Source organism: Balaenoptera physalus, assembly GCF_965194825.1.
Source record: "Balaenoptera physalus genome assembly, chromosome: 13".
NCBI lineage: Eukaryota > Metazoa > Chordata > Mammalia > Artiodactyla > Balaenopteridae > Balaenoptera > Balaenoptera physalus.
Window position 1 is genome coordinate 62,567,400 of NC_138892.1, and position 21,308 is coordinate 62,588,707.

The 21,308-nt window shown below is 52.6% G+C and overlaps 1 protein-coding gene and 1 pseudogene across 2 annotated transcripts in view; one reads left to right on the forward strand and one right to left on the reverse strand.

Moving 5' to 3' along the window:
* The window catches only part of LOC309641329 (uncharacterized protein), a 38,973-nt gene extending 31,077 nt beyond the window's left edge, over nt 1–7,896 (forward strand). Inside the window, exons 14-21 of the mRNA XM_082421174.1 lie at nt 194–593; nt 2,256–2,464; nt 3,023–3,083; nt 3,224–3,319; nt 3,962–4,126; nt 4,393–4,602; nt 4,816–5,144; nt 6,541–7,896. Of these exons, the coding sequence (XP_082277300.1) occupies nt 194–593; nt 2,256–2,464; nt 3,023–3,083; nt 3,224–3,319; nt 3,962–4,126; nt 4,393–4,602; nt 4,816–5,144; nt 6,541–6,946 (1,876 nt within the window). The 3' untranslated portion in view covers nt 6,947–7,896. The remainder of the gene's footprint in view (nt 1–193; nt 594–2,255; nt 2,465–3,022; nt 3,084–3,223; nt 3,320–3,961; nt 4,127–4,392; nt 4,603–4,815; nt 5,145–6,540) is intronic.
* A 374-nt stretch (nt 7,897–8,270) lies between these two features.
* LOC309641165 (keratin, type II microfibrillar, component 5 pseudogene) lies at nt 8,271–20,016 on the reverse strand (annotated as a pseudogene). The gene has a single exon. The product of its transcript is annotated as a keratin, type II microfibrillar, component 5 pseudogene (transcript).
* Nucleotides 20,017–21,308: the final 1,292 nt, after the last annotated feature.

The window sequence follows — 21,308 nt, forward strand, 5'->3', positions numbered from 1 at the left end:
AAGCCAATAAACAACATAAAATGACTTTTCACTCCTTTCATGCAGCCAACCCCAGCTCTCCCCACCAATAAAAGGACCAGGGAGGATCAGAGGAACCAGAAGCATCCTAAGCAGTGAACCCGCCGCCCTCGACACCCCAGCGCGCTCAGCCTCCATCCGATCAGACCCACACCATGACCTGCCGCTCCTACAGGATCAGCCCAGGATGTGGGGTCACCAGGACCTTCAGCTCGTGCTCAGCTGTGGCCCCCAAAACTGGCAGCCGCTGCTGCATCAGCGCTGCCCCCTACCGAGGGGTGTCCTGCTACTGGGGGCCGACGGGCTTCGGCAGCCGCAGCGTCTCAGCCCTGGGCTCCTGTGCGCCCCGCGTAGCGGTGGGCGGCTTCCGCGCCGGCTCCTGCGGCCGCAGCTTCGGGTACCGCTCCGGCGGCGTGTGCGGCCCCAGCCCGCCCTGCATCACCACCGTGTCGGTCAACGAGAGCCTCCTCGTGCCCCTCAACCTGGAGATCGACCCCAACGCGCAGTGTGTGAAGCATGAGGAGAAGGAGCAGATCAAGTGTCTCAACAGCAGGTTCGCTGCCTTCATCGACAAGGTCAGTGAGGCCTGGGATGGTCCAGAGACGGCCCCAGCCCTGCCCTCCCCCTCGGGAGGATCTGTAAGGGAGCCAGCACGACAGCCAGCAGCGGGAGAGAAATGCAGACCAATGTGCGCGGAAGGATCCGTCTTCTCGTTTAATTCCTGCAAAAGTATATCGGACACCCACTGCGGTCCAGAAATCGAGTCTATAGTCTAAAGTGTGTGTGTTTCCCGAGACAAGACAGCGTGGGAATATCAGAGCTGCCGCTGAAACACAGGGCTCTGGGTACCGGAGGAGCGGGAGACAGTGGGGAGAGGCGACTCCTGCGCTGGGGCAGCTCCGGAAGTGCTTAGGCTGCTGCTCAGAGCCACGCCGCCTCCCCACCCTCGCTCTGCCCCTCCGCCGCGCGAGTCCTCAGGCGGGCTGCTTGTCCGCCTAACAGAACCGGCCTCACATGCTTGGTGTGAGGATTCAAGGGGTTCATGCAGGGACAGTGCTGGCACACAGTAAGTGCTTGATAAACGTTAGCTGTTAGCCTTCTTTTCCAAGGACAGTAGTGGGCAAGGAGGTGTGACAGTTAACCAAGCAGGCTTGGCAGCCTCCTTCATGGATGCAGAGCTGGGAATGGGGAAGGCAGGGCCGCCAGGTTGGCGGGAGGAGGCCCACCAGTGCAGAGCCTGAGAAACCCAGAACTGCCCTGAGGCTGCCTCTCAGAAAGGCCACCTCTGCGTCTCCCCTCACGTCGGCTCCTACTGTGTGGGCGAGGCCTTACTCCAGCTGAGGAAGTAGGACCAGGCTCTGGGGTCTGGGATCGGGGGCAACAGGGGTACCTTCTTATTATCCCTTTCTCTTTAGTGATCTCAGTTAATCCTCAACATGACTCAATAGAGTAAAATATCATCTTTATTTTTTGAATAACAGATTGAAGCTGAGGGTTCAGTGAGCAGCTTAGACAGACTATGGTGACAGGCAAGTGAAGGGGACTCAAGGGACATGAGATCCTGACTCCTTACTAACTATGAGACAGTAAGTTAGTCATTTCATACCTTGGGGTCTCTGTTTCCGTTTCTGTACTATAGGAGAAATAAGATCTCCCCCCAAAGGGTTGTGAGAATTGAATAAAATTGATTGATAGGTACAGACATAGACAAAGATGTGCGTGTGTGTGTGTGTGTGTGTGTGTATCTTAGCACAAGTCCTGGCACCACATAGTAAATATTCAATAAATGTTTGTTGCATAAATGAATAAATGAAGAATGACTGGTAATGAACAAGTCATAGTTCAACTGATTGAGCACTTACTGTGTGTCCGAAACTGTTCTAAGCACTTTACATGTAGTAACTTGGTCAGTTTTCACAACTTTAAGGAAGGTACTATTATCATCTCTGTTTTGGAAATGAGAAAACCAAGCACCCAGAGGTTAGACAACTTGCTGTTACAGTGGCAGACCTGGGAGCTGAATCAGACCCTTGGCCTCAAGCCGGGGGCACTCACACCCACAGTGCCTCCCTTGCGGACTGGGAGCAAGGCCCGCTGAGTCGCAGACACTCCATGGCTCAGCCCTCGCCTGGCCCTGGCTGTCCAGAGAACATCAGAGCAGAGGGAGAGAGAGCTCTGGGGAGGCAGGCACCTCCCCAGCCTCCTCCTGAGTCTCTTTCTCCCACCCTGGGCGGCAGGTGCGCTTCCTGGAGCAGCAGAACAAGCTGCTGGAGACCAAGTGGCAGTTCTATCAGAACCGCCAGTGCTCCGAGAGCAACCTGGAGCCCCTGTTCAACGGCTACATCGAGACGCTGAGGCGGGAGGCTGAGCGTGTGGAGACCGACAACGGGAGGCTGGCCTCGGAACTCAACCACATGCAGGAGGTGCTGGAGGGCTACAAGAAGAAGTGAGTGCGCCCGACCCAGAATAACAGGGGCAGTGGGAAAGCTCCTCCCACAAGCCTCTTGAAGCAGCTTCATTAAGATTCCTGCCTGTCTATCAACAGGGGCTGCCTGGGACCCAAGGGGATGCTCAGTAGGGGCCTAGGTTTTTTCAGATTCTTTGGCTCCACCTCAACCCCGTGGAGGCCCGTTGAGTCTTAGAGCTGTTTTCGGGGGAGTAAGGAAACCCAATGGGGTTCTAGAGCTTTCTTGTTCCTCCCACTCCTGCTCACCTTCATGACACGGGCTCCGTGTCCTTCCTGCCCGTGGCACCACCTCTCTTTGGATCTAGGATGCAAAGATGACTTTAGACTTGGGGGATGGAGTGTTACTCATCCAGAGGCAGCAGGAGTGGGGTGGAATAAGCCAGGCTGGGACAGGGCTGGCCCACGAACAATGCACAAAATAGACCAAGGAGAGGACAGGATGACATTGGCAGCGTTCATCCCTTCTGAGCCCCGGAAGAGCTTGCCCAGGAGCTGAGATGGTTGCCAAGCCCCGGCCCCTGTCTCCCCCACCCCCAGGTATGAAGAGGAAGTGGCCCTGAGGGCCACAGCAGAGAACGAGTTCGTGATTCTAAAGAAGGTGAGGGGCTGGTCACAGGGCAGGGAGGGAGGGGCACCCTCTGGTGGCCTCCACCGTGGTGGGTCACCACACCGACCCAGAGGCACCTTCCGGGGGCCTCTTCCCACATGCATGCCCCCTCCTCTTCGCCCCACTGCCAGGACGTGGATTGCGCCTACCTGCAGAAGTCAGACCTGGAGGCCAACGTGGAGGCCCTGGTGGAGGAGTGTAGCTTCCTGAAGCGCCTCTATGACGAGGTGAGGAGGCCCTGCCAACCAGCCAGGAAGGGGGGAGGGAAGGCGTGGGGACTGGGGGGAGGTGTTGTGTGCACGTTTGCCCCCTGAGTGATGGAAGCATGTGAAGAACATGCACGCACATGCAAGAGGGGCCTGTCGTGTAGCTGTCACAGACACGTGCAGGTAAGCCCCAAGGACGGTGGCGCTCGAGCGTGCTTGGGCCTCTCTGTGCCGGCGAGCCCCGGGGTGTTGCAGCGTGTGTGCCTGTGTGCTGGCCTTTGTGCGTGTTGGTCTCTACATGGATAGGAAAGAGTGTATGTGGGAGGGGGGTAGGGTGGGTTTCCAGTTAGAGAGGGGGTCTTAATTCCTGGACAGATCACTAGTCCCGGCATTCAGACCCCAGCTCCCTTTGAGTCAGGACTTTTTCACATGCTGGGCCTCAGTTTCCCCCTTTGTTAAGTCATGGGCTGTCGCCAGCTGACCTCCAAAGCCCCTCCCAGCTTTACTGTCTTATGATGTACCTGTGTGTGAATGAAAGGGAGTGGGAGTCATGTATCATACATGACCAGTGCCCCCTCCAGGGAGTGGACATGGCCCCCAGGGCTGGAGCACGTGGCCCAGACAAGGCACCAGAACCAAATGCATTGGCTGTCGGCCCCCCAGGAGCTCCAGGTCCTCCACGCCCACATCTCAGACACCTCAGTCTTCGTCAAGATGAACAACAGCCGGGACCTGAACATGGACTGTTTCGTCGCCGAGATCAAGGCTCAGTACGATGATGTTGCCAGCCGCAGCCGGGCTGAGGCTGAGTCCTGGTACCGCAGCAAGGTGAGTGGCCCAGGGCACCTGCCTCCTAGACATGGCACTGGGAAGGATGAGAGGTGTATATTAGAAAAGGCTTCTTTCGTCTGGGGATTTTGATCTTTAGGTGTGGTAAGAAAAGGACTGACAGATCTCAGTTTGGGCGTCAGGGTGGGGCTGCCATGTCTGGCTGCACAGGCTGAGCACTGCACAACCTGCACGATCATCCGTGTGGTCCTGAATGGATGGGATGCCCCATCCTGAGCCTCAGGAACATCTCTGTTTCCCCCAAGTGCGAGGAGATGAAGGCCACGGTGATCCGGCACAGGGAGACCCTGCGCTGCACCAAGGAGGAGATCAACGAGCTGAACCGCATGATCCAGAGGCTGACGGCCGAGATTGAAAATGCCAAGTGCCAGGTATGGGTTCCGGGAGAGCTTGAATACCCAGCACAGGCAGACTGCAGCACCAGGCCCTTTGCCAGCAGGAGAGCAAAGGTCTGGCCCTAATCAGGCCTCAGAGTGTGCCCGTGAGGAAGCAGGGGTCCAGAGAGAGGGCAGGGCCCCTGGCACATCACGCTGCACTGGAGCTGGGATGAGCCGTGTCACTGACGTCCCCCTCCCTGGCCACCCTGCAACGCCACCAAGGAGAGATGGTGAAAAGTGCCCATTCCTCCCTCGTGTTCATAGTCCCATTAACTACCCGTTTATAGGTAGTTAACCTACCTTTTCTCTGGGACCCTTGCCCCAGCTCCCTCAGCTCAGGGGAGCCAAGTTGCACCTTCTCTCTCTCTCACGCTCGTCCTCACATCTCCTTCCCCACAGCGGGCCAAGCTGGAGGCCGCCGTGGCCGAGGCGGAGCAGCAGGGCGAGGCGGCCCTTAATGATGCCCGCTGCAAGCTGGCGGGGCTGGAGGAGGCCCTGCAGAAGGCCAAGCAGGACATGGCCTGCCTGCTCAAGGAGTACCAGGAGGTGATGAACTCCAAGCTGGGCCTGGACATCGAGATCGCCACCTACAGGCACCTGCTGGAGGGCGAGGAGCACAGGTGGGGTTAAGGAAGACCTCGGGGTCTAGAAGGAGGAGGCCCTGGCCCTCTGGCGGTGAATTTCGCTGAGCCCAAATGTGAGCTGTATCTCTGCCCGCTGCTAGTACAGCTCAAGCTTCAATAATAATGATAATTTACTGAATGCTTATTAGGCCTGTGCTAGGTGCTCATTTTAACCCTCACAGGCCAGTGAGGTAGGTATCATTTTTCCCATCCAAAGATAAGGAAATAAGGCCCAGCGTTCAGTGACTTTCTCGTGGCCACACAGTTAACAAGCACAAGAGCCAGGACCTGCACCCAAGACACCCATTGTCTTCCAGTAGCTTCCTAAAGGAGACTGAAGCTTGGCCTGCCCCAGAGGCGGGTGCATTGTAAGGATGCACCCTATGCCCTTCCTGGGCATCAAGCCCTTTCACACACGCTGCTGCATTCAGTTCGACTCTCCTTTCTGTGAGCCCGATCGGCACTATCCAGGGTGGGCCAAGTCATTCAGATTGGAGGCAAGGGGTGGAGTTCATAAACTCACTCACCTCTGCTGAAAATCAGAAGGCCTTGTCTCTGTGGTCAGAGAATAGTTAGAGAGTGAGCATTTAATACAGACTTTGGGGGAGCACTTCCTGCCTCTTGCGGGTTGGATCTGGAAGGCCCTCTCTGTGCCCAAGCAACCATCTGCCTCAGGGAATCCAGCTCACCGCTCACAGTTAACGGAGTTTTCTTTCCCCTTAGGCTGTGCGAAGGTGTGGGCTCTGTGAATGTCTGTAAGTACCCCCTTGAAACACCCCTAGAAAAATGGCTTTGTTGATGGGCAAATCTGAACCTGACAGCCTAACCCACTAAACCCAGAATGTTCCAGGCCTGGGAGGGAGGGGGCCTTTCATGCCCCCCTCTCCCCCTCCCCCCCCACTCTTCCCTGGAGGCACTAAACGAAGGCATAGTTGAGCGCCATCCACTGGTGGAGATGTGAACTGCAGGCCAGGGTAATAAGGACACAGTAGCTTTGCCCCTCTGAGTGTCGGGGTCCTCGATTCCTTCTCACCCAGGTGCCCAAGAACAGCGGTCCCCAACCTTTTTGGCACCAGGGACCAGTTTCGTGGAAGACAATTTTTCCATGGAGATGGGGTGCGGGGGGATGATGGTGGAGTGATGGGGAGCAGCAGATGACACTTCGCTTGCTCACGCACGGCTCACCTCCTGCTATGTGGCCCGCTTCCTAGGGGTTGGGGACCCCTGCCCTAGAAGGCTGAGATGCTGAGGAGAACAGGGTCTGAGTTATGAACACTAAACCCCTTTGAGGAGGAGGGAGGTCCTGCAGTGCAGAAGCCCCTTAGGGCCTGTCCTGGGGTTGGTGACATCACAACAGGCCACTCAGCCCTTCCTGTCCCCTCTCTTCCCACAGGCGTCAGCAGCTCCCGCGGTGGAGTCACCTGGGGGCCCACATGTATAGCACCACCCCAAGCCGCCAGATTGCCTCTGGCCCCGTGGCCACTGGGGGCAGCATCACAGTGATTGATGGCGCCCGACTCCTGCGCCCCCTGTCAGCCCCACATCTCCAGCTTCAACTGCGGGAGCAGGTCCGTCTGCTTTGCCTAGAGTCCGAGGCCCCGCCTGCGTCCCCCGGGCACGGAATGGTGTGTGAATGGAAAATGTGTGCTTGCTGCCAGAATCTTCCACGTGTTCCTCCAAGGGAAAGACCCTCCACTGCTCTCCGCCACCTTCTCATTTTAGGGACTTGTTTCCTGGTTCTCCAACAGGCTTCAGTTAGAGAGAGTCATTCCCAGCCCTTTTACTCAATTCCGATTTGACTCCTAAATACCAGTGGCCAATTTGTATTATTCACCAGGCTCTCTGGGACCCTACCGGTCACCCAGGGCCGCTGGACATTGTGAAAATTTGGCCTTCTCCTGGCACAAGGAATAAGCCTAACTATCCAGCCTGGTCTCCCACAACCTGAGAATCAGAGAGGAAGCAGCACCCCGCCACTTCCAGCAGCTCCCCTCTCCTGGCCGGGAAGGTCTCTGCAGGAAAGAATTGCCGCTTGGTTATTTTTGTTTGTGTTCGGTTGTCTCTCTAACCGACTGCCTTCTTCTGGGTTAACCTGTTCCAGCCAGACTCCTCCTGTGACCTCCCAGTTGAGAGGCCCATTATGGGGGGAATTCTTTTGACTTTGGACAGGTCTCGCTATTCAATACACCTTTATACATTTCAAAGAAAACACCATGTTTGCTCCGAGGTCACCCCCTGCCGGTGTAGGAGGGATCTGTCCAATGCTGAGTGGGTGGGATGGAGAAGGTGAGGCCACTGCCTGGGTCTCCCTCTCGCTATGACTGTCTGTGGGTGCCTCGCCTTCTGGGTTGTCTCAATCTTTGTTTTAATAAATGCTGCTGCCATGCAAAGACATGTGATCTTGTGAAGAACACTGTCTCTGTGCCTGCAACATGTCCGCCACTCGGAGCCCTCTGGCCCCATCTCCAGCTGGCCCGTCCTTTCCAACCCCGTGCAGTGTTTCCCAGCCCTCCAGTGATTCTGCCTCTTCCCATCCACTTCCATAGCCTGATTCCAGCTCAGACCCCTCAGGCCTGGACCACAGCTCCAGATCCCCACATGACCTCTTTCTCCCCATCCACACCCCACAAACCCCCCTCCCCTCCCCAGCAGCCAGAATGCCAAACTCATAGCTCTCATCCCCTACTGCCTGGCTCACACCACTTCCCAGTATATGCATGTGCTCCTTATGTCAAACACAGGCTCCCCCATCTCCCCTTTCCCCACCCGCTCCTCTGCCCTGTGCAACCCCTCCACCCAGATTCTCACCTTCCCAGATGCAGGCTCCACCCAATGGAGACAAGCCCGCCGCCTGAGGCCTCCCAGGACTATCCCACTGGACGCATAGGCTACCCCACACCCCTCCTCCCATTTGCCTTTGCTCAGCACTCGCTCTGCCCCCCTTCCCTACCCTCCCTCCCCACACACACACATCCCCCGCTTCCTGCCCCACAGTGTCTCAAACCCTGAGGATCTCTGGTTCTTTCTTTGTGGCTCGTGTCCAGGGATGTCACTGGGTGTGTCTGGACACTGGATCAAGCTGGAAGTTCCTGGAGAGTAGGAAGTGTCTCCTCCTGGCTTTGACCCCCAACCAAGCCCCAGGATGGGGCTCCAGAACATGTCAGGCCTGAGATGGTTGGATGAACTCAGGCAGCTGGTAGAGCAGGAGGTGTAGACATCAGCCCTCTTGGACTCACCTCCATTTCTCCATTAGGAGAACAGACTGGCCATCACTATTCCAGGCAGATGTCCCCCTGCCGGCCTCCTCTGCTGCCCCATCCCTCAGCCTGTCCCTGCGAGGAGATGCTAAGGGCCTGTGCATTCTGATGAATCCTCATCTCAGACCCAAAGAGCTATAACTCCACTGGAGGCCTCTCCCGAGTGCTTTGGCTGCTGCTGTTTGAGGTTTGCCAGCTGACACCAGACAGGCCTCCTCCAAGTTTCTGGCCCCCTCTCCTTCTTTCTACCATCTCTCTGGGCTTCAAGGGCATGGTCATACTCACAACAGGCCAACATTCAGTTTAAGGCACATCATTCATCCACAGGAAAGGTTAAATCTCCAGGGCTGAAATGTAAGGAGATCAAAATCTGAGCATCAGCTCTGCCATGTCTCAGAGAGACGCTGGGCAAGAAGTGGCCTCCATGCTCTGGACGTCAGCCTGGGGGCCTGTGCAGTGAGTCTGTGCTTGGGGAAAACACCTTGATGTTACCTTGGGTCTGGGCCAAGCATAACTAAAATGCCAAACCTGATACCCCAAAATATGACACTGTGCATTGAAAACTCAAACAACCAGGAGCTGGGAGATATCGATAAGCTTTTTAATAAGTTTCCATATTTTGTGTGCATGGCAGCCCGAGGTGCCATCGGCATGAAGAAGAAACCTCTCCCGACCACCCTCCTTGCAGCCAACAGCAAAAATGCAGAGCAAGCTCTTCTCTTTTCAAAGGATTCTGGGTCTCCCACAGCTCTCTCCTGAGAAAAGAGCTATTCCTTGCAGAAACGGTACACTCCAAGAGTAACTGAGGATTAAAGTTTCATTAGAAAAAAATAAATTTTAAGGAGAAGCCAAGTGGTCTGAATCTCTCAATCAAGAACAAGCCAGAAGAGCAAGGGGCCCAGACAATAAAGTAGGCCCATGTCAGTGGCTCCAGGGCTCTTTCCTGGGCTCTTTTTTTTTTTTGAAACTCCACAAACCAAGCTGAGACCCCCATCAAGAGAAAATCAGACCTTCTATCCATATTCTACTCCTGTGCAAACATTCAATGCCCCTCCCCAAAATACACAGGATCTCCAAAGGATAAGTAAGTATGGAATATAGTGCTTTCAAAACTCAGGTAAGCTTGGGCTTTGGGGTCTTCTTCACTCCTTTCAGAGGCCACAAGCGCTCTTCCACCAAGTCTCAAATCCCCTCTGCTTTGCACCATCCTCACAAACACCCACACCCAGGCTGCTCCTTCTCCCGGTCCTGGTGTTGCCAACTGTTCCCTGCTTCAGTCCTTGGGATCTCGGGAAGTACAAACTGGAGCCGTTACCCACCCGAAACAAGCATGGTGAGAAATGCAGGGTAACCACATGATCAAGGAAATCACAAAGTGTAACCCTCTTTGGAATGGACAGGGACATTGGAGATGACCATCTGGGAATCACCTCTTGTCTGGATACCCCGCTCTTATACCCTTGGTGCTACTGAAGAGTGGTGGTGAGAGGCAAGTAGCCTGGGAGGGGAGTGGGTCAAGGCAGCACTCAGAAGATGAGCTTTTGCATTAAATATGGAGGAAACACTGGAGGCACAAATATGCATATACACACCCTCCACCACCACCATCAGAAAGGAGAGGTAGACCCTCCCCCATTTCTACCACCTCCCCTTCCCCAGCCCCATCCTGGTACAACGCCTTTCCCTCCGCAGAGCAGATCTAGTGGCCTTTTGAACCTGATTTTCTCCCCAGCTCAAACTTGGTGGAATCCAGACCATGCTGTGCCCAAGATGCAGCCCCTGCAGGACCCTCTAAGCCCAGGAGGCAGAGACTAGGGGGATACCACATGAAGAAAGATCTGGAGAAAGATCCCAGAGTCCCAGGGGACCAATGTGCCCCTTGGGGACACCTTCTGAAGTCATCCCTGGCATTGCCAGGGAGAACTACTCAAAGGTTTTTCTATATCTTGAGATCAAATATGTATTCTTGTGACAAAATATCTTCTACCCAATCAGGTCTTTTTTTAAATCCCTTTTTATAAATCCCAAATAACGTAAGGTGAGAGAAGTAAGAGTTTTTCCTATAAAACAAGTGAAAGAAGGTTGTCCACCAGAAACCCCTCTCTCCATCTTATCACATCCAGGAGGGACACCCTTTGCATCTGAGGGGACTCTGAACAGACTTCCCTGGTGGGACTTCTTGGGGACTGTCAATTCAGGAATAGGCCGGAGACAGAGGTCCCCAGTCAACTGTCTGTGTCCAGGCCATCAGGGCAAATGTCCTCCCACCAGAAGTCTGAGTTTTAATTCTGGATCCCCACATAAGAGGCATGTGTGAGCTGCCCCATAATAAGGTCTATCCAAGATTCTTGGAGAGCAGAAGCTGTGGGGAGATGTTTCTACAAACATTTCCAGGAGGTTCTTCTATGTCACCTTCCACACCTTATCTCTGGAGTGTCGTAAGGTAGGATCAGTTGGAACCCCTCATCCGGAAGCATTCTGATGCACCATGATTTTATTCTCAAGGAACAACCAAGGCAAGGCAGTGGAAAGTATATGAACATTGACATTCCCTAGACCTCAGTTTGGATCCTGGACTAGCTGTGTGACCTTAATAAAGTTATCAACTTCTCGGGACCTTAATTTCCTTGTCTGTGAAATGAAGATAATACTGTTGCTGTGAGCAATGGATGAAATACATACATGATGCGCCAGACACTTAGCTGGTACTTGTGAGCACAGACTCCATTCTCCTCCTCTCTTCTGCCTTTGTCCCCACCTCACCCGGCATGGGTGGCCCATACTGGCTCTGACCTTTTGACAAAGTCAGAGGAGAATGGCAAAGAGATGAATCTGATCCTGTGAGAATCAGAGAGAAAGTCACCTCAACGGCCAAATTATCTGAGCCACCCTCACAAACCAGTGACTCTCAAACTTTAGTTCTTATAGGAGTCACCTGGGAGCTTGTTTAAATGCAGATTCCTGGGCTCATCCCCAGAACCTCTGATTCAGTAGTTCTGGGTGGAGCCCAGCATCTGCATATTTAACAAGTCCCCTCACCCCCAGCCCCTCGGGGATCCTGGTGGTCCACGGACCACACTTGGAGAAGCACTGAAACAATCAGGGAAAACAAGGAAGGGCGCAGGCACTGACCTGGTTGCTAAGAGAAAATCTCTGCCATGACATTTAATCACACACACCAAAAGAGAAAAGGAGCCATACAGGAATTACCCAAATACAATAAAACTCCAAATCACCAATAATAAAAACCTGGGAAGATTAGCCTCAGTCTTTCCATGCTGACATATGCATAGTTGGGGGATGCCCTGGGAACATACAATCTCTCAGATCAAGCGAAGGGACTCCCAGAGCCCCAGCCCCACTTGCCCTGCTGCCCCCTCAACACTGAGGGGCTATACAGAGCCCTTCGTCCAAGGGCAAAGCACAAGGGTGCACCCATGCACTGCCGCCCCCTACCTGGGTCCCTGCCCAGAGGGCCTGGCACACACTCAGTTCTTAGTAAATGTCTACTAACCTGAAGTTAGTTGGGGAAGAAAATGACTAAGCGATTTATATCAAAAAGCCTTTACATCCTTTCCTGGACCACAGCGAGGGGAGAATCAATGGAGGTGGCAAGAATGCCAAACCCAGGGTTGACAGTCAAAGAGTAAATCATAACTCCAGTGAGGAGGAAACCGGAGAGTTAGTTCTGGCTTCCCAGCAAGGGGCAATCTCTAAACTGACATTTGGGCCTGAGAGGGAAAAGATTTCCCCGTTCCTCCACTTTCCACCCTCGCCCCGTCAGACCCCATCTGTCCAGAGTCCCACCCAGCACTATGCAAACCGCATAGATCTCACACTGGAACAGGCCCCCACTACAGAGGGGGAGCAGAGGGCACCGCTGCCGATGGCCATGCCTCCCAGGCCACGAGGGATGGTGGAACTGAGGTCCCCACAGACCATGACACCCTGGGAATGGTTCACACCTGTAAGGAGACAGCAGGTCTGAATTCTCTTCCATTCCAGACATGGTGTGACCCAGAATTTTTCTGGAACCAGTGATTAACTCTCTTCACATGGTAATGGACCTGTGACATGAATCTTTTTAAACTACAGGAAAAGCTAAACCCATTGCCATCTTCTTGAAGGAGTGCGATTAGCAAGTTGGACACCTAAATCTACTTGACTAATGTTGCAATGTTGAAATGTTTAGGCAAAAACTGACTGATCACAGGAGAGGAATCATCTAGAAATATGGTTGCTGGAAAGGTGAGGGGAACAGATAGACACCTAGGCTAGGGGCTGCATCCACACTGAATTATTAAAGATACAGATTTAAGAGATGCTTTCAGTAGCCCCAGCTGATCAGAATACACAGCCCATGTTTTTTTCTCATAAAACATTGTACCACTTGAGGAGTATTCTGTGTGGCTGAAAGACTTGGGTGACTTTTGCAGAACCAATTAGCGGATCCGAATTCGCCACATGCATAAGCTTAGGCTTCATAGATGCTCCAGATGGATCCATGTAGGGGCCAGATATTTTGGACCATCCATTTCTATCAGCTCCCTCACCCAGTGCCCTGTGGACAGAGGTTCCGTCACCAGTTAGAGGAAACCCGATATTAAGGCCACTGACCCCCAAAGAACCATGCCCACCCACCTTCCCAAACTTACAGGTATTGATGGAGCCCATGCCTTCCCACACCCTGCAGGGGAGAGGAGAGTGAGCGGTTAGCACCTGGCTCCTCTGTTCTTGAAGCAGGCCTGTTCTCCTCCATCCTGAAGCGGGGAGGGGGAGATATGAGGGGTGGGGCCTGCTGCAGAAGGATCAGGGCTAGCACTGCTCCTGGGGATCCCCAAAGGACAGGGGAATGTTAGTTTGCAGGATCCAAAAGGCCACTTTATGCCGTGTTTGCTTCTCGGCCATGGAAACTCGGGGTGCTGAAAAGTAGGGGTAGGGTGGGGTGGGGTCACACTCCTTGTCCCTGTGCTAGGGACAAAGGTGATGGGAGCAGCTACTGCCGAACTGGACAGCTCTGGGTAGGAAATAGCTTCCTAGCATCCAAATGGATCCATTTTTATCTCAAGCTTTTAAATGTTACCCCAGACACGCACCTGACTTGATAAATTCAGAGGGAGGCTGGAGAGTGTGGTAGTTAAGAGCCTGGACCCTAGAGCCAGGCTGCCTGGGCTCAAATCTGGCTGAGCCACTTACTAGCTGGGTGATCTTGCCCAAGTCACCTAACCTTTCTGTGCCTCAGTTTCCTCAGCTCTAAAATGGGGATGATAATACCACCTCATAGGATTGTTATAAGCTCTATGTGTAAAGTGCCTGCAGACGGAGCCTGGCATGCAGTAAATCTGATGTAAGGGTTTGCTGTGAGCACTATAAACATTTCGTTATGATGAGACATTATACCAGGACCTTGCACTCTTCATAAACACCTGTACTTTCTGTTCTATCTCTTCCCCGTTTTTTAAAAAACTCCCAGCTTCAAAACTTTTCCTCCAGGAAAGCTCTGTTCTGATTCATTCTTCCTGACTCAGAACACTTCTCCACTCCACAGCTTCTCAGGGGATATATGCTTCCAGCTCACCTTCCTCCTACGTGAACCTGGCTTTGCCACAGCCTCGGAACTGTGCCCTTCCAGAAGATTCTATTCTAGCAAATGCCCATCACGGTGCCTGTTGGGCCACAATACTGGCAGCAGCTATCTCCAAGTTGAGTGATTATGCCTGCTTTTATTTTCTGTGTTTTCTGCAGTGAGCATTATTTGTATAATCTAATTACACACGTTATATGCAAAAGGAGAAGGTCTATTAAAAGGGCAGTGGCCACCATACGCAAATATACTAAACCGCCTTTTAAAATCTCATGTGTAGGGAACGATACATCATTCATTATATGATCGAGTTATCAACACACTGATGATGATTTCCGTAATGAAAGTAAGTTTCACGGTGCAAATGCCGAGAGCCACACTGAGTGCTGGCAGGTGGATTAGGGACTTACGGGTGCAAAGGGGGAGACTGTGCTGGTGGCTTCACTCAAAGGCCTGAGGAAATGGACAGAAAAGTTTCCCTGCTTTGGTCAGCCACGGCCAGCTGCTTTGGGTGCCACTCTTGTCAGATTTCTAACACTACCCAGGTTAATAGAGTCTCTCCATGGGTGCAGCCCTGCCCGGCTACCCTGGATAAAGATATTCTAATTCTGATAATAATCTGTTTCTACATACACTTACTATGTTCTGTTAACCCTTTGAATCCCTGCAACAGCCTGAAGCAGTGGATTTTATGATTATCTGTTTTACAGACACTATTAGGACACTGAGGCATAAAGGTTCGAAGCTAGTAAGTGTAGAGCTGGGATCTGAACCCAGGGGATCTGGCTCACAGCCTGTGATCTTAACCTCTATACTCTACTCGCTGGTCTAGCCTGCTCCCTGGGATGGGATCCAACTCAGAGGCAATAATGACATGGCCACCCAAGGCTAGAGGCCCATGTACCATCCGATGTGTAAATCCACGTTGCTCCCTCCCATGCTGACTTCACCTGACCCTGATTCTTGGCTCAAACTGTCGGCACAGCCTGAAGTGTCCTGTCCCTTTCCTGCCCCCTTAGCTCCTCTACCTCCTCCCCTGAGAAGCCTCTGACATCCTCCCTGGGACACTAAGCCCAGTCACCTGGAGGATGGATGGATTTGTGTCTGTCCCTGTCTTCCCTCCTGGGCAAGGATACTGCGCTGCTCCTGTCTATTCGCTGGTCCTGAACCCCAGACTATCCAGGCTGATAGAATTCCTTGTCTGTGCATCTTAAATCGAATGGCCTTTAACAAACCTTCTGAACGATTGCAGCTTTCACAACCCACTGAGATGTGACTGCAGAAACACCCTTTCAGCCAACAGGGTAGCATAGTTACCTGGGAACGAGCTTTAGGTGCAGCTGGAGGGGCAATGCGGGAAGGGAGAGAGATCGCTGGAGTGCTAGCCGGAAGGCTGATGCAGTTCTAGCTTAGCCACTAGCTAGCTGTGATCTTGGACGAGCCCTTCCCCTCTCTGAGCCTCAGTTTCCCTATCTGAGAATGGGGAAATGGCAGGACTCTCTAGATCTCTAGAGACTTTGCCAGTTTGAATGCTCTCTCCCTGGAGATGAGTCAGTGAGGCACTCTTCTAGCCCGGAGTGGGGATGTGAAGTGACCCTGGACCCGTCCTCACTGGCTCTCCTCGCCCTCCAGCAGTTTGCGGTAAGTGGCGATCTCCATGTCCAGGCCCAGCTTGGAGTTCATCACCTCCTGGAACTCCTTGAGCAGGCAGGCCATGTCCTGCTTGGCCTTCTGCAGGGCCTCCTCCAGCCCTGCCAGCTTGCAGCGGGCATCATTAAGGGCCGCCTCGCCCTGCTGCTCCGCCTCGGCCACAGCGGCCTCCAGCTTGCCGCGCTGCAGGGAAGGAGAGGAGGGAAGGGGCTTGAGAAGAGTGCAGGCTGTGGGAACCCTGGTCAGGCCATGGGAGACCTTGGTCATCCCAGTTCACTTCCATTCAAAATGGTCAACTTTTAAATTACCTAGGCAGGGAAATCACAGCCATTTAGAGCTTTTTCCTTCATTTCTTAAACCACCTTATTGTAAAACTCAAGTCCATGGTGAGTCATTAGGGGAAGGAAATGTTAGCACTAGAATCGGACTAACACTAATATAAGATAATCATCTTACATTTTTATACTGTTGCTGTTTACAAGGCACTTTCGCAGATGGTATCTTATTTGACCATGAAGTTACCCCTGAGCTTGTCAGAACAGGCATCGTTATTTCCTTTATGGAGATGAAGAAGTTGAGAGTCAGAGACGTTGTGACTTGCCCTGAGCTACCCAATTAGTTAGTGCTAAGCCCAGATTCTCAGAGGCCACTGTATGGGGTCTCATTCCTTGGCCCACTGAGGTCAGCATGCTGGAACAAGTTCCCCACACACTAACTATAGCTCCTTCCTTTTGCCCAGCTTAAGAAAGTGTAAGGCACTCCTACGACTCAATAGCAAAAAAAAAAATAACGACAAAAAAAATTAACCCAATTTTTTAAATGGTCTAAGGATTTGAATAGACATTTCTCCAGACAAGACATATAAATGGCTAACAGAGATATGAAAAAAAAGTTCAGCATCACTAATCCTCAAGGAAATGCAAACCAAATCCACAATTTCCCAGGCTATCAACTGTCTGTTAACTTTATAGTCTTTCATTGAAGTAGAATTCTTAATTTTGATGTGATCATGACAATCTATTTTGTTATCTCGTGGTTTTGATTTTTAAAATTTTTTGTGTGGTTTTGATTTGTAAGGTTTGCTTAAGAAGTCTTTTCCCACCCTTAAGTTACAAGGATATTCTCTTACATTTTCTTCTGTTTGCTTTATACGTTCATCTTTCATGCCCAGGCCTTGCATTCATCTGAGGTCCCCCATGGTATATAGTGCAAACTGGACTCTGGCTCTACATAGGCTTTCCATACAGTGGGTCTATTTTTACTAATCTCACCAGCTGAATAAACAGCCCTTTGCTTGTTGCTACCGTCACCAAATACTAAGTTTACCTTACATCAAAGGGCCTGTTTTGAGCTCTCTCTTCCGTTCCAGTGGTCCAATGGTCCATTTACCTGCTCCTACACAGGTGCTAGACATTTTTATTACTGTGGCTCTCGAATCCTCAGACTTTCTCTTTGCTTTCCTTTTCCTTTTCTTTTTTTTTTTCATATTCTTTTCCATTATGGTTTATTACAGGATATTGAATATTGCTTTCCTTTTTCATAACTGACTTTACTATAAATGGACTTTGTTTTTTTGCATAAAAACTATATTGATCTTATCAAGTCCCTCAAAAGAAATTCAGATGGAATTTTATTGCATTATACTTATAAATTAGAGGGAATTGATATCTTTAGAATATCAGGCCAAATTATGTCTGAATACGATATAATTCTACTTAATCACATTTTCTTGTTTTTTTTATAATAAAGCCTTACACTGTTTTTCATAATGACTATGAATACTTTGTTGCTATATCACAACTACTTCACTGTTTTTATCACTCTTAGGAATGGTATCTTTATTTTTCTATTTATTTTCCAATTGGTTGCCACTGATACAGAAAAACACTTTTAATTTTTGTAAGTTGACCTTGTAACTAGCACTGCTCAACTCATCCTATTATTTCTAGAGTTTATTGGTTGATTTTTGTTGGGTTTTCTATGTAGCTGATCCCACTGTCTACAAATAATGCCAGTCCTATCTCTTCTAATACTTGCGCATATTTATTTTCTTGGCCAGGCGCTCGGCCAGTATGTCAAGCATGACATTGAGAGCGGGCGCCCTTGTCTTGCTCCCAGTCTTCATTGGAATGAGCCCGAAGTTCATCCTTTAGGTCTGACACCCTCTCAGCTCCACCAGTGCTCATCTACTGCCCTTTGAATAGTTCTGTGCTTTTCTGCCTTTCTTTGCCTGGTCGTGCCTCCACCCTTCCGACTTTTCCAAGCCCTTTCCACCCTTCAAAACCCAGCCCAAGCCTGACCTTTCCCACAGAGCCTCCCTGATTACACCAGCTCAAGGTGAGCTCAGCCCCTGAAACAGATGAGAGAGGCACTTTGTCAGGTAATTGACAATCAATCACAAACTGCCTTAAAAAGCAGGTGTCTATTACCCGTTTAACTTGTACCTATTTCCGAATCTACCGGACTAAGCAGTCAGCTCCTGGAGGACAGAATAAACAGTGGTGGAGTATGTGAAGGTTCCACGTTTTATCAGCTCCAGGCCATAGGCCTCAGGGTGTTGCAAGTTCAAGGTCAAGAAGGCAAAACTGGAGGCGGCAAGATTGGAGAACAAAGCAGGCAAAGCGGAGACAGTCCCCCTCCTGGGTCACAGGCGATGCAGGCTCAGCCTCGGGTGCTTTCACAAAGACCATCTCGTTTCACCCTTATGGAGGCCCAGGAGGCCAATGTTCCAATCCTCACTTTTCAGACGAAGAAGCAAGGCACACAGAGAGGGACTAGCTTGTCACGCAGCTAGTCAGAGTCAGAAATGGGATTTGCATCCACACCTCCTGACTCTCAAATCCTCTACTTCACTGCAGCAGCCTCCTCGCTTCCACGGCCAGACAGCAGACAGGCACAGCCAGGGCCAGGATAGTCCTCTTGAGCCCAGTGATTCTACCTCCAGTAATTTATTTTAAAGAAATTATTAGAGATGTGCACAAAGATATATCTGTGAATGCTCATCACAGAGTTGTTTATCAAGAACCCATGAAGAAGGGACCAAAAAGTAAAAGGCTCATGGTTATTAAGACAAGAAGAAATGACAAAAGTCAGGGCATCCACGGGTCACAAGCCAGGCAGACAGGCAGGTTACCACCAGAAAGCCACACGGTTATGAATAAGGCCCGGTGGTGCTCGCAAACCCAGGGAGGTAGGCAGGCATCAGAGGACCAGAGCTACAGGGCAAGCTGTCATTCCAGGCAGCGGGGCCAGGTCAGCCCCCAGGCCAACTCAGGCCAGCCGTGTGAAGGGCAGGCACAGGCCTTGGCGACTGAACCAGCCTGGGATTCGGCCAGAGCCTTTATAGCCCGTGGTGAGGGCGGGACCCGATCCAGCCTGGAGCCCAGGTGGAAGAGAGCAGCCTTTCAGGCTGCTGCTGTCCCCTTGTCAGCTTCCTGTCTACAGCTGTTTTCAAGGGGCTCACCCTGTCTCAATTCTCTCTGTTCCGGGCCATTTGCAGATAGGTGCTCTAATTCAAGCTCTCTAAGGTGGCCATGATTGCCTCGTAGAGCTGCAGGGCTGTGGGCTGTTTTCTGCTCACGCAAGGATGACACTTCACAGCCGATGCTCACTGTCCCTTTGCAAGATTCTGCTGGCCGCATGCAACCCGGACCAGTCACCGTGTTGAAGTACTCGGGATGGGGGAGGCACCTCCTGCCTCTAGGCACTCGCCTCATCCTCCCAGCATCCCAGCGAGGCCTGGATTGCCGTTCATAGTTTACAGGTAAGGAACCTGGGGAAACGTCACTTGTCACGGGTCACAAAGCTAGTAAGTGGCAGAGCTGAGCTTCCAACCATGCTTGTTATCTCTGGAGTCCGTGCTGCCGCCATCTCCCATCAGGACAGGGGGCTGGGTTCGCTCACAGCTCCCCCAACCCAAAGAGGTGGGTGTGTCTACACAAAGACTCTCAGTGAAGGGTCCAATCTGATACTGAGCTTGCTGGGTTGGGGCAGATGTGCAGGATCAGAGGACAGAGGCACAATTACCAGCGTGGTGATAGAGAAATGCTTCGTGGAAGGCCCGCCATCTTGCATCCCTCGGCATCTGACCGAGACTTAATCTCACGTAACCATTGCATGTGCATTGAGAACTGCCCAGATGCTCACCAGTTCCAGCTTCGAGGGCTGGCCACCTTCCTTCAGTTTCGCTCTCAGCCGTGGATTTCCCAGGCCACCGTGCTCCTTGCCTCCGGCTCTGAGCTGGGCTGCCCACAGAGCGCGAGGACCAGGACCAGGACCCAGGGCTCCTGACTCCTAGACTAAGGTTCCTTCCACACCTTCAGAACTAGAACTGAAGGCCCTTGTGTCCTTCCCCGGAGGGTTGGACAGATCAGAGAGGCCAAAGGAAGGTGGCCAGATGGGGTGGCCACCAGCCAGGCCTCCTGACGCTGCCCTTGTCACCGCAGGTGTCAGCAGCTCCCGGGGTGGGGTCGTCTGTGGGGACCTCTGCATGTCGGGCTCCCAGCTGGTGACGGGCAACACCTGCAGCGCCCCTGCAGCGGGAACCTGGCGGTGAGCACCGGCCTGTGAGCGCCCTGCGGCCAGCTCAGCAACACCTGCGGAGGGGGTTCCTTCGACCTGGGGAGGTGCTAGGTGGCCCCCAGGGAGAGCCAGAGAGGCCCCTTCTGCCTGCCAGACGTTCCACTGCCCCCACTGCCAGCTGAGAACAGCGGAGCCTCGGTAGCTGTCCCCCTCGTTCTGAGAATACACCACACTCTCCTTCCCATCGGCCGCTTCTCTGCTCCTCTTTTCCCACTGGAAGGGGATGCTGCGTGGGAAGGGACCCCTCCCTTCCACTGTCTGGGCCTCTGGCCCTGCCCAGGAAGAAGGGCTCTCCTTCCCAGGAAGGAGCACTGCTGGACCGCCTCCCCCAGCTCTCTGGCCTCTTGTCCCCCGTTTTTCCAATAAACTGAGGGCTCCGCTTTCTGTGCTGTGATGTGTTGCTTTCTGGGAGTGAGCCCCTGTCCACCGACGGGTGAGCACCTCAGCCCATGGAGGTGGCCTGAGGACTGGGGTGCTTCTGGCCTGCTCTCAACCTGTGCACCTGCAGGGCATGTCCCCAAACGGTTCCAACCTCCCCTGGACAGGCAGTGCCAACCTGCCACCTCGGTCACGCCTCTGGGTCTGGGGTAGTTGGGGACTTATTCTTCTGACTGGTTTTGAAGGGAACCAGAGGAGGGCATAGGATCTGCTGGAAGGCTGTGTGTGCACGTGCGTGCAAGTGCACGCATGTGCGTGTGCGCGCTTTCTGGGCACGCCACCTGCCTTTCTGGGCACACATTCACTCTGCTCCCCCGCCATCACCGCCACACACACGCACCAGAGCAACCACCACCAGGGGGCTACCTGTGTCAATCTGGACCCCACCCCACCCATTCCCACTGCTGCCCATCAATCAAGGGGAGATGAGACCCTTGACACCCACCCCTCCGCCCATACACGCCTCTTCGGCACCTGGAGCAGCCTCCCCCCAAAGCCCTGTAGCCGGTGAGGGGAGACTGTCTACTCGCTCTCTCAAGCGCTCAAGGGAGCCCCACTCACTGCCCTCAGCCCCAGGTACCTCAGATCTTCAATTCTGAGGCTAAGCTGGCTCCTGTGCCTCCAACATGGCCTGACCTCACCTGTCCTCTG